A 15,336-nucleotide genomic window follows, 5' to 3' on the forward strand; every position below is an offset into this window, starting at 1 on the left:
AATATAATGCATTTGGTATAATCACCTATTCTAAAAATTGAGTGCTGGCTAACAGGTTAAACATTTACAGATTAGAATAGATTTATTTTTAAATAAATATAATTTACAGTGAATGATGATGCTTATTTAAGCATGTTCAAAATACAAAATCACTTTAAATTACATTTCAAGAGTTCACACTTACATATTGATTGACGCTAGTAGCAGGTTTGGCATGATGTCCCGGGAGAGAACCCTGAGCTCGGAGATACTTGAGCCCAGGGCTGTATGTAAGGGGATGTAAGGGGAGTGCGAGATCAGAGCTCCCCGTGGTAAAGGAAGAAAGGGGGAGAAGGGGTGGATGGGGGGTTTCTTCGGAAAACGAAGACAAGGGAGTCATTTTTTGCTAGGCTACTTATAGTGAGTTTGGATTAATCTGATTGGCTAACTAAGGATTGTAGATGAGAGACCAGAAGCGGTCTATCATATCAGGTGCTCCTCTCGAAATTAGTTTGTGAAACTTCACCTGACAGACGTAATTTAATTGGATAAAATAACATAATTGGATGTCTCATCTTTGACCCCCGTAAACTAAATTTTAAGAGAAAAAAATGAAACTGTTATGATTATTATTTACAGACTCTTCCTCAGAAGTATATAGATTTGTTCATTGTCTGACCAAATAATCAGAGATAAACACTGTAGGCTTACTTTGACAGAATTCTTTGTTTATCTTTACAAAGTGCACCAATAATTCTGTCCAGTACTGGATTAATTTGCTCTAATTATTGTTTTTCATTATAATTTATTTAAGGACATTTACTTAATAATGGTTGAAAGTTTCAAGAAGTTCAAAGCGTCAATTATAAGATAAAGTACTCACCTCTGCAACACATATGTGAAGGCTGCTTATTGGATCTACAAAGATAAATGTTGTTAATCAGCTGAATTGTTTAAAGGTGAAATTATGTTGTGTTCCATTTAGAACAAATAGTTATAAGAGTAAGGCCCAAGTCCAATTCTGTATTTTTTACCTCTTCCCCTTGAAGCGGAGTGTGAAGAGAAAGGTCTTCAAATTTACCCCAAAGGACCGATTCACACAGGGCTTCAGTGTCAATGCTTGACGGAGAATTAAATAAGTCCGCAATTGGCTGCTGACTGAGTTGGGACATTTGCATAAAGCAATCTGATTGGTCTGATTGGTTTTGTTGGCAATTTAAAAGTTGATAAATTCCCAACTTCTGCAGCGAGCATCACCGCTGAAGCAGCACGGATGGATCCAGAATTCAGCTTGGCAATGCTTGAAGTCACCCATTCACTATGTTGTTGCAAGCCCTTACGTCATACGATATCAATGATGGCGCCTTCTGTTGTTCAGTTGCATGGCTTGGTTACTTTTTGGCATTTATCTTTAAGATATCATCAAGGGCAACAATTTGATGTTATCATCATAATATAATGCGGTAATAAGCATATTCGTGTGTAAACACAAGAAAACAATATTAATGTTACACCAGACACTGTAAAAAGCTAATTCCCAGTCACTAGCCTTTTCTGACAGGGTATTTCTGTCATCGAGTGACAGATTTGAAAATACATTGCAAGACTACCGTACAGTTGTTATTATTATGGATTATAGATATCAACATTTTTTGCAATTTTTAACTCATGATGGTAAAACACGAACACCTTTATGAATAAATTAAAACATATGCTTGTTTGTTGTAGAAATTCTTAATAATGCCAGCCATATTGCCGTTGTAGGTGGTGTATTTAGAAACTTTCGTACCTTGAAAAATCTCTGTTTCAAGGGCTATATAGATAAAGAGAATTGGGACACCCCTACCCCATCATGTGCATGCATAAAATTTGGGGGAAGTGCTAATGGGAAAGGCTAAGGGGTAGAATTGGGATTGGGCCTTAGTAACTAACTAAATTAACTACTATAACATACACTACCTGGTAAAAGTCTTGTTGTTGATCCCAGTTGTAATAGCAACAAATTATAACTTGACTTCTAGTTGATCATTTGTAATAGTGGCAGAGGGTAGATTTTTCAGATGGATCATCTGTTGAACTGCATCCTAATCATCAAGAACACTGCAGAAGACCTATTGGAACCCGTATGACCCCAATATTCTCACAGAAATCAGTCAAGTTTGGTGAAGGAAAAATTGGTTTGGGGTTACATTCAGTATGGGGGCATGCAAGAGATCTGCAAAGTGGATGGCAACATCAATAGCCTGAGGTATCAAGACATTTGTGGTAACAATTACATTACAAACCACAGGAGAGGGCAAAATTCTTAAGCAGGATTGCGCTCCTCATACTTCAGCCTCCACATCAAAGTTCCTGAAAGTAAAGAAGGTCAAGGTGTTCCAGGATTGGCCAGCCCAGTCACCAGACATGAACTTTACTGAGCCTTTGCCTTTCATATAAGCTACTTCTGATACCAAATGATCGACTAGCAGTCAAGTTATTATTTGTTGTTCCTAAACCATGGATAGGCGAAAAGACTTTTGTTAGGTAGTGTAGTCTAAACCTTATCTTCCCCTTTAAAAAAGCACACACACAGACTACCCTGTTGAGCACTAATAAGCTCAAGTCTTATATCCAAGATAATAAGAGATACAAGATAATGTTGCGCCACTGTAGCTCCAGATATCACACAGTCAGCGTATCTGTAATCACTCTCGCAAAGTATGTGTCCTAATTTCTGTTTGCCACAAAGACGTGATGCGTGTTGGTTCAAGAGCTCATCTCTGTGTTTTCTCCTTCCTATTCCTCCCATCACAGATCAGCTGGGGGGCTGATGCGATACAGTCGGTGCGTGATACATTTGGTGACATTTCCACGCTGACCTCCTCCCACTCGTTCCAAACAAATTGGTGTTATTGAAATCGGAGCAAACTCGCACATTTTTTCCCCGATACAGACAACCTGTGCGACCTGAGGCTGATAAATATGTGATTGGAACTCCGAATATTCATCAACTCTGAGAACTTCTGAAATGCACCTGGCAAAAGAACAAATTTGCATTTCCATTCTTTATCGGGAGTAAAATGTGAATGCATGTCATTAAGCAGGAGAGATGCAATTACAGGGCGAAAGGAGAAAGTCCTCCCACACACATTTTACCTTCCAGTGAGGCATGTCAGAATTAATAAACCCGTGTCTGTGAATGGAAATCCTTGCTAAAAGCCTGGGACGGGTGACATGGAGTTTCGCTCTTTTTCAATGCAAACAAGATTTCAGGTATTTAGTCCATTAAGCCCTCTAAATTCGTTATGCCAAAACTAAAGTTGTGGAACGAAAAAGACAAAATAATCCATCTCTGACAACCAACATTATGCATTTGGTGTAGCTTTCTAAACTCATACTAGTCATCTTGGCTTCTATAATCCATCCCAAACTCATTGGAAATACATACCTTAACCTACATGTTTGAGAAGTAGTAATACATTCACCAGGTATGTTTTGATACACGTTTCAAGTGACAAATCTACTAGAGGGCGCTGTCTACATTTTAGACTATCTGAAATGCGTTAATTGAGGTATGTTTGGTTGTATATTTCAGATGCGTACTGTAAAAAATGCTAGGTTCCACACAAATTGTTTAAGTTAACTTCATCGTTATTACAATTTAAATGGATTGAACATAAAACATTTAGTGTAAAATCCGTCCGTTAGATGAGTTTTGTTACACCTTTCAGGTGACAATTCCACTAGAGGGCGCTGTCTACATTTCAGACCATCTGAAATGCGTTAATTAAGATATGGTTGGTTGTATGTTTCAGATGCGTACTATAAAAACTGATAAGTTACACACAAATTGATTAAGTTAACTTTATCGTTATTACATGTAAATGGATTGAACATAGGACAATTAGGTTGTCGCCAAAAAAAAAAAAAAAAGATAAAAAATTCGCAAGATTTGTGTTTCAAGTAGTTTGAGCAAGTAGCTAAAAGTCATTATTTGAATTCACTTCATTCTTGTACACATCTATAAGTATGTACAGTCCATCCACTAACCACTAACTATGCTCCCATTCAAAGATGCGAATTAAACGTTCGTACAAAACTGGAATATCGCATAAAACATTAGCGAATAATGAAACATTTCCATCAAATGAGTCAATAAGAACAAAACCGTCACTTCATGATACACTATTACCAATTATCAAAAAGAAAAATGAAATTTGCTGTGGTAGAAGAAGCCACTGAAGTCTTTTATAAAATAAACTACTTACAATTACGACGGGACACAATAAACGCAGTCGTCCCTGGCTTTTACAGACTTTTAGAGACTGCTCATTGGGAGCACATTCGCTAAGCACAGTCCTGGACGGTAACAATACCAAATCATTTTAAAGACAGACTACAGCTAAGGCATTTTAGAATGACCAAAACAACATTTCAGATGTTGTGCAATGTGGTCAGTTTACTGGTTTGTCCATTAATGCCATCCCATTGCACATCATCTCCGACAAAAAAATGGACTGTCATTGCACTGTATAAATAGGCACTTGTAAAAAAATATATTATAATAACAATGATAATAATAATAATAAAAATCATGACTTTGATGTGCATGCTGGAATATATTTGGTAAATGTATTTCTATCCTAATTTGTGTTTTTCTTATTGCATTAATTTTTTTTCAAACTCAGTCATGCGTTATGCGCATTTTCAAAATGTCTGCACATATTGGTATTTCCATTATGAGGTTTTTTTTTTATACGACAAAGTGCAAAATGCTGGATGAAAGCATGGCTAATGACCTAGAGCTTTTTAAAAAGCAAACGTAAAAGAATCACACACTGTGACCATAGTTTTACCTTAATTTTACATTACTTTAATCTCTTTTGTGGAATCATCCTTCTTTGGTTTCGAACCTGAGCTCTCTGCGTCACAAATACAACACCATATACAAAGTGAGCTACCTAACAGTTGTCCATATAGAGATCGACAGGTCAGGCAAACGAATTTTATCCCAAATCAAAGTCAACTTTAAATTCTGTAGTATTTATTTGCCATTGTGCAAAGAACCACACAGAAATAATACTATTCGTCAATATGTAATGTAATGTATATTTATATCTCTCCATACCACCACCAGTGTGCAACATCCACTTGGATGATGTGATGGCAGCCACAAGACACCGGCACCAGTGCGCTTATCACACACAAGCTATCGGTGGGTGGAGAGATGACGTTAGAGACAATTCAATGGATGGGGATGATAGGAAGGCCATGATGGGTATAGGGCCGATGAAGGGAATTTGGCCATGACACCGGGATTACACCACTACTTTTACGAGAAGTGCCACCATGGGATATTTAATGACCACAGAGTCAGAACCTCAGTTAAACATCTCATCCAAAAGATGGTGCTCGATGACATTATAGTGTCCCCTTCAATATACTGGGGCATTAGCCCTCACACAGACCACAGGTTAAGCGCCCCCTGCTGGCCTCACTAACACCACTTCCAACAGCAACCTAGTTTTCCCATGTGGTCTCTTATCTTGAACTTAGCCCTGCTTAGCTTCAGTGAGTAACCGGTCTTGAGCTGCAGGGTGATATAACAGTGTCAATAATATATTAAATATCATTAGTGGAAGTAGGAACAAAAGTTATCAGCGTCATACTGCCCCATAGCATTTATATCATCGGCAATCTAACGTACGTTTAAGTGCATTTTTACAATTTCCAATGAGCCTCTGTTGCTATAATCACGCCTGCAATGTGAAGTAGAAAGCTGAAAAAAGGGGCGAGGGAAATGCCTCTGCTTTCAATGCCAAAAGGAAAATGACATTTAATGCACTCAAAGACTCGGGAAGCCAGAAGGTCACGCTGAGCCTGCGTGAATTGCAAAAGGAAGAATGTCAAAGGCTTTCAATTGCGGAAACAAGTAAGGGTAGAATGACATTGTGCCATACAGTGATTCCGTTCAAAAATCACAGATTACCACTCACCGAGGGGGTGATGCATTCATCAAGAAGGTCAAAGGGATAACGTGCATCTTTCAAGCTGCTGTCGGTAAATGGAGCCTGGGCAATGTTGCAGATGCGAAAAAACAAATTAAACGACTACAAGTTAGAGCAGAAGAGAGAGATATATATTTTCCGTTTCAGAAGGAGAGAAAACATTATGACATATAGCAACACATGGCTGACATTGCTTCGAGTGTGGCTGGATTACAAGGTGAATTTGTTCTTGTGTTGTGTGCACTTCTAAGACGAAACCTGTGATAGACTTTGAAATGTTTTTTTTTTTATTTCCTCTGGTGCAAACACAGAACATATACTCAGAGAATGAGTTAAAAACACAAAAATGTGCGCACTGTTGAGCCTGGACGACGGTGGTGGGCTCCAGCAGGGATGAAGTCCTAAGGCAGGGAGGGCAGTCTGGTTCTTACACTCCCTCTAACGTGTTACAACATCTTCCTCTTCTCAAACTCCTACAGAAAACAGGGAAGAGGAACAGGGGTCAAACAAACATGATCTGTTGTAGCAGCAGTGTCAGGATCAGGTGTTTTGTTGCAGTTGGAATGTACAGGTCCAAGTTTACTGTACTGTTGGTTACAGGAAATAATTATGGTTATTTAAAAAGGACATGAACAAAAACAAGAGAAGGAACAATTCTAATTTGATCAATGTGATATTCGTAAACATTACCTAAATACTTTATAAACACAAAGATATGTCATAATTATATGAAAATTGGGAATTGGGAGGGGGGGAAACAATCCAGAAAGATGGAATTATGAGCTTATATCTCACAATTCAGGCTTTTCTTCTTCTTTTATATGCTTTCCTGCAACAATTTTTTTTCAAAAATCAGAATTTGAATCTTGCAATTTTGACGACTCCTTAGAATTGTGTGCCCTTATATTTTGAAATTGCACGTTTATAATATTTTCTAATTGTTAAAGTTTTGAAACCCTTGTGAATTATGATTTTATTGACTGCCACAATTCTCCATTTTCATCTTGCGATTCTGATTTTTTGCTTAGAACTACAAGACAAACTTGTATTTTTTTTTCTGAAAAATTTAAAACCAAACATGTTAAAAACAAAAAGAACTAATTTAAAAGGTAGTTTAACTTAAATAAAACTATAAAATGTAGTAAATGTATTGCCTTTAAGCCCTTAAATCCATGAACCAGGGTTTCTGCAGTAACATTTAAGACTCTTTTAAAACCATTATGAATGAAATTTTAGACTTGTACTGGGCTAAACACTAAGGATTTTTTCTAATGGCCCAGTTAGGTCTGTAAATTGTTTTAATGAAAGATTATGTAAAGTAATGTGTTGATTTAGTTTTCTTTCGCTGATTAGGGAATTCAATTTTGAAAAAAATCCTGTAAACATGTCTTAAAAGCTGTTTTAAATTGCATTTCTTTGCAATAATATATATATATATATATATATATATATATATATATATATATATATATATATATATGTATATATATATATATATATATATATGTATATATATATATATATATATATATATATATGTATATATATATGTATATATATATATATATATATATATATATATATATATGTATATATATATATATATATATATATATGTATATATATATATATATATATATATATATATATATATATATATATATATATATATATATATCTATATACATATATATATATATATATATATATATATATATATATACATATATACATATACATATATACATATATATATGCAACTTATGTCCAGGTAAAGCTACCCTATCAGATATATATATATATATATATATATATATATATATATATATATATATATATATATATATATATATATATATATATCTCTGATAGGGTAGCTTTACCTGGACATAAGTTGCATCCCAAATCACATACACATGCACTATTCTCCTACATCATTTAGAGTATAAACAGTGTTGTGCGTTCTCTCTGGAATTCTAAAAAGAATAAGTGCACTTTAAATACCTGGACGATCTTATTCAACCGTTAAACAAGTGTCGATAGTTGGACACTTCACGCACTCAATGGCTGCTGCATTGATCCGGTAGCAGAAGGGGCGGAGCTTTTGGGCACTGATTTTGGATTACTTATTTTGATTTGCGAAAGTAAAATTCTCCTACGAGAGTGATTATAGCGCCTCCCGATGGTGAATGCAGTTATACTCATGGAAGGTATTATTGGTTTGGTAATTTATTTTGCTAATTTGGCAACTGTCAAACGTCATCAGGGAAACGGTTTGAATTTCCGCTTAATAAAAAACGTTAGTGTTCCATTTGGTGGGACACTACATTCATATACTATGCTGTTGAGTGTGTAAGAACATAGTGCATAGTGTGTCATTTGGGATGCAGCTATCCGCTTGTTAAGTGATGACGTGTTTGTGATGTATATAATACTGTTTCCGGGTCCAAGCTGCCATTCACTTGAGTGAAGAAATCATTCGTTTATGATCACTTTTATTCCTATCACACATTAAAGTTAATTTTACATAAAGTCATAGTGTACACAGCAATCTCTGGGCTTGCTGCATAACAAATACCTACATTTTAACAATTTATAAATAAATTATCACTTTCTGGCCATTGGATATTAGGCATGGACATATATACTGCGATCGTGACTTTTGAAATTATTAAATCACTTTGTAAACGTTTATTATTGAATCTCCCCATTCAGTTTAATAGAGCGCTTGGACCCGGAAGCCGTTCCGCGTGACGTCACACTTAACAAGCGGATAGGTAAACAAACACCTGTTTACAACTATTTAAGACCTACAAAACAATATTTCAGTGAATTTAAGACATTAAGGCCTAAAATTTTGCATTTGAAAGAGTTTAAGACTCCGCGAACACCCTGATGAACATTTGGTGGTTGCTACACTGTAAAACCCAACAGTCAACTTTATCAAATAAAATTGAGTGTAATGAACTCAAAATTTACTGAAAGTCCCTCATTTGTAAAGAGTTTTAAACTCAGTGTCGAAGGTAATAAGTCAATTAAATACCTCATTCAGTGTACTAATAGATTATAGATTAGTTCAACTTAAATGGTTTGTATCATTCGGTTTCCTCAAATGATTTTAGTTGCCCTAACTTATTGGGTTTTACAGTACTCAGCTGGATTGAGTTCTCTTCATTTATTGGGTTTTACTGTGCTCAGATTGCTTCATTTACTCAAATCAACTAAGTTCAAAGAACTCATTAGGATTTTGAACTTAAATGGTTTTTTGCAATTGGTTTCTTCAAATGGTTTGAGTTACCTTCACTTTTTGGGTTTTACAGTGTATTTTTTTCAGTAACTGGATTGTGTTGAATAAACTTTGTATTTGGGGTTTGTTTAGCCTGGTACAATATCTCTAATACATAAATCTCTCTTCAAGAATCCATATACAGCACATTTAGCATTAAAATACATTAATTTTTTAATTTTTTAATTCCAGAAAGCTCTACGCACTAAACGGGAGAAGACTGTGTGTTTCTCTGGATTTGAGTAGGTTATATAAAAGGTTAAAGACATTTACAGAAGCCGAGGGTAAACACACACTGTTGCTGTGCGAAAAGCATTGCACGATACAAAGACAAATGTAGATTGTTCCAGTCAGGAGCAGCTATTTACATAGTTAATTTACAAAGGCTTACAGCTGCAGGGTGATGCATTGTGCTTTTGAAAACGCATTTTCCTCAGCTAAGGGTGACGGAATGCTGCATTTCGGAGAGAATTCCCTTATGCAAATGGCATGTTACAGAAATGAAGACGCTCGGGTTCTTCTTTGAAAATCCTTGAATCTCTACTGCCATCTAGTGTTCAAGTAACACCCTGCCTGGCACATACTATAGACTGCAGGAAATGGCCTTGAATAGCTGAAGACGATATGACATATTTGCTGTAATTACATCATTAGTGTAAACATTGTGAATTAGTTATGAGCTTAAAACTATAAAATGTTAAGACACATATCTAGCACATTAAAATGTCTGTTTAAAGGAAGATTCAGGTTTAAGAAGATCAAAGTCATATAAAGTTTGTTTGTATCTCAAAAATTTCTAAAGAAGTACCCCATTATGGAACTTTACATTGTTTTTAATTGCAAATATGATTGTAAGATTACAATTTTAAATACATTACAGTTCAAAAGTTGTAAATATATATACGATATTTATAAAAAAAAAAAAAACTCTCTTTAGCTAATCAAGATTGTTTAATCATTAAAAATAAAGTACAAGCAGTGTAATCATTGTAATCAGTGTAAATCATTTTAATATATTTTGACATAACCATGTAATTTCTTCATTCTAACATGATGATCTGAAACATCTCTCAATTAGGCAAGGGATGATAAACAGTTTCAAGGTTAACACGGTTTGGAAAAGTCAAGGTTTTAAATCCTCTAAAATTATCTGCTATACCATTCCAAGCTATTTGTAAGGTTTTTTAATATGATTTTTATATGTTGTAAAGAAATCAGTGTTTTGAAACTAATGAAGAAAGCAGAAGTCAATGATTTATTTTAATTATTTAGTCTGACATGTTTATTGCTTTTCCCAGAGATGGGTTGCGGCTGGAAGGGCATCCACTGCGTAAAAACTTGCTGGATAAGTTGGCGGTTCATTCCGCTGTGGCGACCCCGGATTAATAAAGGGACTAAGCCGACAAGAAAATCAATGAATGAATGTTTATTGCTCTAAAATATATATTTTTTTACCCAGACATTTAAATAGAACTAATGTTAGAGCAGTAATCACATTACCACAATACTGTGATTTTCTTATCCAAGGTTATGATACTGCCAGAAACCTATGTTTCGGTCTATGCCTAGTCTGAAAATCAATATTTGTTCTGCTAAACCATTTTTGAAAGCCATTATCATTTTTTAAAGAATATATTTTAATGAAAAGAAAATCTTTTGTAAGACTGAAAACCTCTCTAGTGCCAGCTTAATGGATACTGAATAATGGTTACTTAAATATTCATAATTCATATTAATAATTGCAACATTTGTAACTATTGCAACATTTTAAGGATCCCAGATACAACAGTAGCACATATAAATGTTACTTGTTTACTTGAGTAAAATGTGAAGTAAAAACAGTTTGAATTGGATTATCATCATTTTATATTGACAAATATTTTTGTCAACATCATTCATACCCAAGCACAAAAACAACAAAAGATACTGGAAAATAAGAGTTTAAAAATTAGATTGTTCACTCAAAAATAGAAAATTCTGTCATTATTTACTCCCCTCTTTGAGTATTTTCTGGTTAGTTTTGTTTGCTCTGAAGAAGATATTTTCTAAGTGTTGCTATAAAATAAGTTTTAGGGTACTTTCACACTAGCACTTTTGATCCCTCCCTGGTTCGTTTGACATCAGAATACGGTACGTTTAGTTAGTGTGAACGTTATCTTCTGAACTCGGGTGCACACCTGTGAACCGTACCCTAGTCCGCCTGACAGAGGAGGTTTGGGGTACGGCTCGTGCGAACTCTGGTACGGTTCACTTCTGATATGAATGTAATCGTACCAAATAATGGAAGTGAACTTTAGTTTTCATAACGTTCATTCGTGTGTGTATGTCTATGTATCCCCAACTTTAGCAACAAGTGGGACTGAGCTGGACTGTGCAAACAGTAATAATGTCAGCTTGTCTCTACTAAACAACTTTTGCAGACATCGCGTGACGTTCTGAACATTTTTTAATAATTTTTTTTTTTTGCGGCAGATAATGCATGTGAATGTCTGTATTTTGGTTTTGATAACAAAAACCAAAAGTTTCAGTTAAAGTAGAACAACCGTGATATGAGCAAGTCTCTATTTTAGCGCTTTGCTTTTGTGGCCATCACCTAGCAACAAATGTACACAAAACAGCAGCTTGATGTCGCAAGTGTACTTGGGTTCAGGAGGAAAAAAGACAATGTGACCAACTAGCCGAGGGGGGACTATAGAACTTGGGTTTGGACCAGGCATTCGAACCAAGTGTGAAAGCACCCTTAACTACTATGGAAGTCAATAGTTCCATCATTCTTCAAAACATCTTCTTTTGTGTTTAAAAAACAAAACAAAAAGAAAAGCTGGCTTGAAATGACAAAATGTTAATTTTTATTAAACTATCCCTTTAAAATTCAGGTTGAAAACAGGGCGGGGCAGGTACATCGTGAGTAAGTTGCAAACATTCATGTGTGTGTGTGTTAGGATGGAGCAAAAGCGAGGAAACACACAATCAACTTGGAGGCATGGCATCATTATTAAATCGGCCATGAGATAAACACAGATGTATGAACACAATGGGCTGCAAAATTAACAACCAGCCAGAGTGTTTTTCATCATTACTTCCAATGATTACAAATTAGAAGTCAGGGGGTGTGGTGGGAAGAGGACAAGAAAAACGGTATTGATGCCGAGGAAAGAGCGTTTGCTAGCGCTGATAATGAAAGGCTAAAATGATGAATGAGTGTAATACGCGCTTTCACTTTTTATACATCTTGTTAAAAGTGCTGGCTGTGATAAATTGAGATAAAGAGGCAGAGCTGCTAACTCTCGCCAATACAAATGGAGCTTTGTTCATTTCCCCTTATGTGGTGTAGCTTTCTATTGAAAATCTTACGGTGAAAAAAGAAAGTGATTGTCTAAGGGGGCCCTTTATATTAGTCACCGCTTTGGCCCAGAGAATGGCGAATTTCCAGTTTGGCTAGAGCCACACAAACCGATAAATCTACTTTAAAAAGAGCTCTCTGCAAGCTGACATGACTGTGAGACTTGAAAAGCACCAGTTAAAAATAATCATAATAATAAAAATCGTTGTTTTACTAAAAAGAAAGTCTTTAATGGCTGGCTCTTGGTGTGTTTGAGTTTGCTGAAGTTGAAAACGACATTAAGCATTTTGACAGTGAGGTAAAACCTGGTGTAGGCTGGCTCTTTGGTGACTCTGACTGCTCAAACTGAGAGAAAATGGCCTCACCTTGAATATAGTGCTGCCCAGCTGAGCCGGAGACATGCTGACGACAACGCCAGCTGACTGCAGAGCCGCAATCTTCTCTTTGGCTCCCCCTTTCCCTCCGGCAATGATGGCTCCTGCATGGCCCATTCTCCTTCCAGGAGGAGCCGTCAAGCCAGCAATGAACGACACCACCGGCTTAGCATTGGCACCCTAAAGAGTCCAAACAAAATAGCATGCGTTGATGGACTGCACAATACATGAACACACAAGTTTTTAAAGAAACTGATAACTGGATTCAGCTAGAATTTAAATGACATGATAGTAAAGGCCTTCAAAAGGTGCTGTATGCAAGTTTGACACCCAGTGGTTGAACTAATTACTGCACTCTTGGTTCAAAACACCAAAAGCTCAGCTTGCCAGATTGACTACATCAACCGTCTGATTTAAGATGTGTTATAAAAAGCAACAACACAGGATAGAAGGAATATTTTCCATATGAAAACCAGTTTTCGTCCCAACAAACACCTGAAATTTATATTTTAGAAAAGGCAACTATTTCTTGTAGATGAACAACAGGATAATCTGACAATGATCACCTCAGGCACAACTCATGTGCTTTATTCAGTGCAGCAGCAGTTGGTTTACCTCAGATCTTGAAAATAAAATAAACTTAGAACTTTAGAACTGTGACTTAATGCAAGCCATCAAAGAAAATCAGTGATTCAGCATGTACTTTTAATAATGTTCAAGAGGTTTAATATGTATTAATTAGATTATAAACCTTACTATTTTGTTGAAGTGCAGTGAGTGACTATTCTGTGTATCTGAATGGATGTATTTAAATTTATGTCGTGTTTCGACTGGTTCAAACAGCCAAATTGCTTATCACGGCAAATCTCATCACGTAGCAAGTTGTTAGAACACTCATCTATGTAACCTGCTCATGTAAGGTTTATGTTCGTAGTATTTATACTATTTGCTAATTAATACACACCTCATGTGGAACTCTGAATCTGTGTCTTATTTCGGCATCTGCTATTATCCACCGGAGGTCGCATTTCGGTCGCGGACACATACTTTGAGAGCCTTCATGACTGAATGAATGAAATACGCTGTTTTCCACCAAGGCAACCCTTGGGTGCTAAAATATTATTGGCTAAACTGCCACTGGGTGGGTTAAAGGGACCAAAACAAAGACAGAGGTTTCAGCGTGTAACACACACTTTCAAAGCAGAATATCAGACTTCAGAATTGTTTTTCAGATAAACAAGTATGTTCACTTGGCATGTTTTCTAAATATCTGCAAACAATTCTGGTGTTTTTAGGCTTTAGAAGAGTCAAAATCTTACATACATCACATTTAAGTCATTCCAAAACAGTTCTCTCAAGTTTTTGCTTTTTGAATTTTCTGCCCACAATCTTGTAAAAATATATATATTAAAAGGAATAGTTCACTCAAAAGTCAAAATTCATTTTGATCATTTACTCACCCTTTACTCGTCTCAAACCTTTATGAGTTTCTTTCTTCTGTTTAACAGGAACAAAGAAAGAAGAATGCAGAAAACCTGTAACCATTGTATCTTCTATAGTATTTATTTTCCCTACTGTGGCATTCAATGGTTACACGTTTTCAGCTTTCCTCAATGTGTTCAACAGAAGAACGAAGATCAAAAAGGTTTAGGGAACCACTTGAGTCAGAGTAAATAGTAAATGCATTTTTATTTTAGAGAGAACTATGCACAAGAGCACTATATATACAAATATTACTATAAATACAAAGCATTAAGCAGATTTTGATAACTTTGCATTCACTTTAAAAAGCTGTGGCTAAATGGTTAGCACGGTTTCCTGGCTAGGCCACAAGGCATTTCTTAACACGTGTATATATTTGTGTTTCCACTCTGATTTCCACCCAAAGTCATGTGGTATTGGTGAATTGGATAAAACCAAATTGGTCGTAGTGTGTGAATGAAAGAATGCAAAGGGGTTTACCATCAATAAGGATTGTACTTTCAGTGTGGCTGGAAGGGCATCTGCCATGTAAATCAATTGACTTAGAAATTGTTGGCTCATTACGCTGGTGACCATTGATGAAGCAGCGAAAAACTTTTAGTTTAGAAACGTAATGTATTTCCCCAACAAAATGAATAAGGGTGTCACGATCCTCCAAATCCTCGATTCGATTACATTTTCGATTCTAAAGGCACGATTCGATTCGATTGTCGATTATGAATAATTAATTAATTAATTAATGACCAATTAATTATTTGTAGCCTACCGTTTAAACTACCTGACCTGGATGGTCTTTGTTTTACCCATAAACAAATCATACAGTAAATGAATAAAGGCAAGATACACACATAATTACCACCTGTCAATTACTTTAACTGCGGA

At 35.7% G+C, this 15,336-nt stretch overlaps 1 protein-coding gene and 1 long non-coding RNA gene across 3 annotated transcripts in view; both read right to left on the bottom strand.

Annotated features, from left to right (window-relative positions):
- LOC141386142 (uncharacterized) overlaps positions 1-923 on the bottom strand; it is a 278,344-nt gene extending 277,421 nt beyond the window's left edge. The window contains exon 1 of the long non-coding RNA XR_012407442.1: positions 863-923. This is a non-coding gene — a long non-coding RNA (uncharacterized lncRNA). The remainder of the gene's footprint in view (positions 1-862) is intronic.
- A 5,155-nt stretch (positions 924-6,078) lies between these two features.
- suclg1 (succinate-CoA ligase GDP/ADP-forming subunit alph) overlaps positions 6,079-15,336 on the bottom strand; it is a 32,425-nt gene continuing 23,167 nt past the window's right edge. For both annotated transcript variants that reach the window (XR_012398607.1, NM_001002577.2), the window contains 2 exon segments: positions 12,964-13,152; positions 6,079-6,442 (listed from right to left, as the gene is read on the bottom strand). Coding sequence is in view for 1 of the 2 variants with exons in the window: in NM_001002577.2 (NP_001002577.2) it covers positions 6,416-6,442; positions 12,964-13,152 (216 nt within the window). In the remaining variant the exon portion in view is untranslated.

Source organism: Danio rerio, chromosome 1 (assembly GCF_049306965.1).
Source record: "Danio rerio strain Tuebingen ecotype United States chromosome 1, GRCz12tu, whole genome shotgun sequence".
Taxonomy (NCBI): Eukaryota; Metazoa; Chordata; class Actinopteri; order Cypriniformes; family Danionidae; genus Danio; species Danio rerio.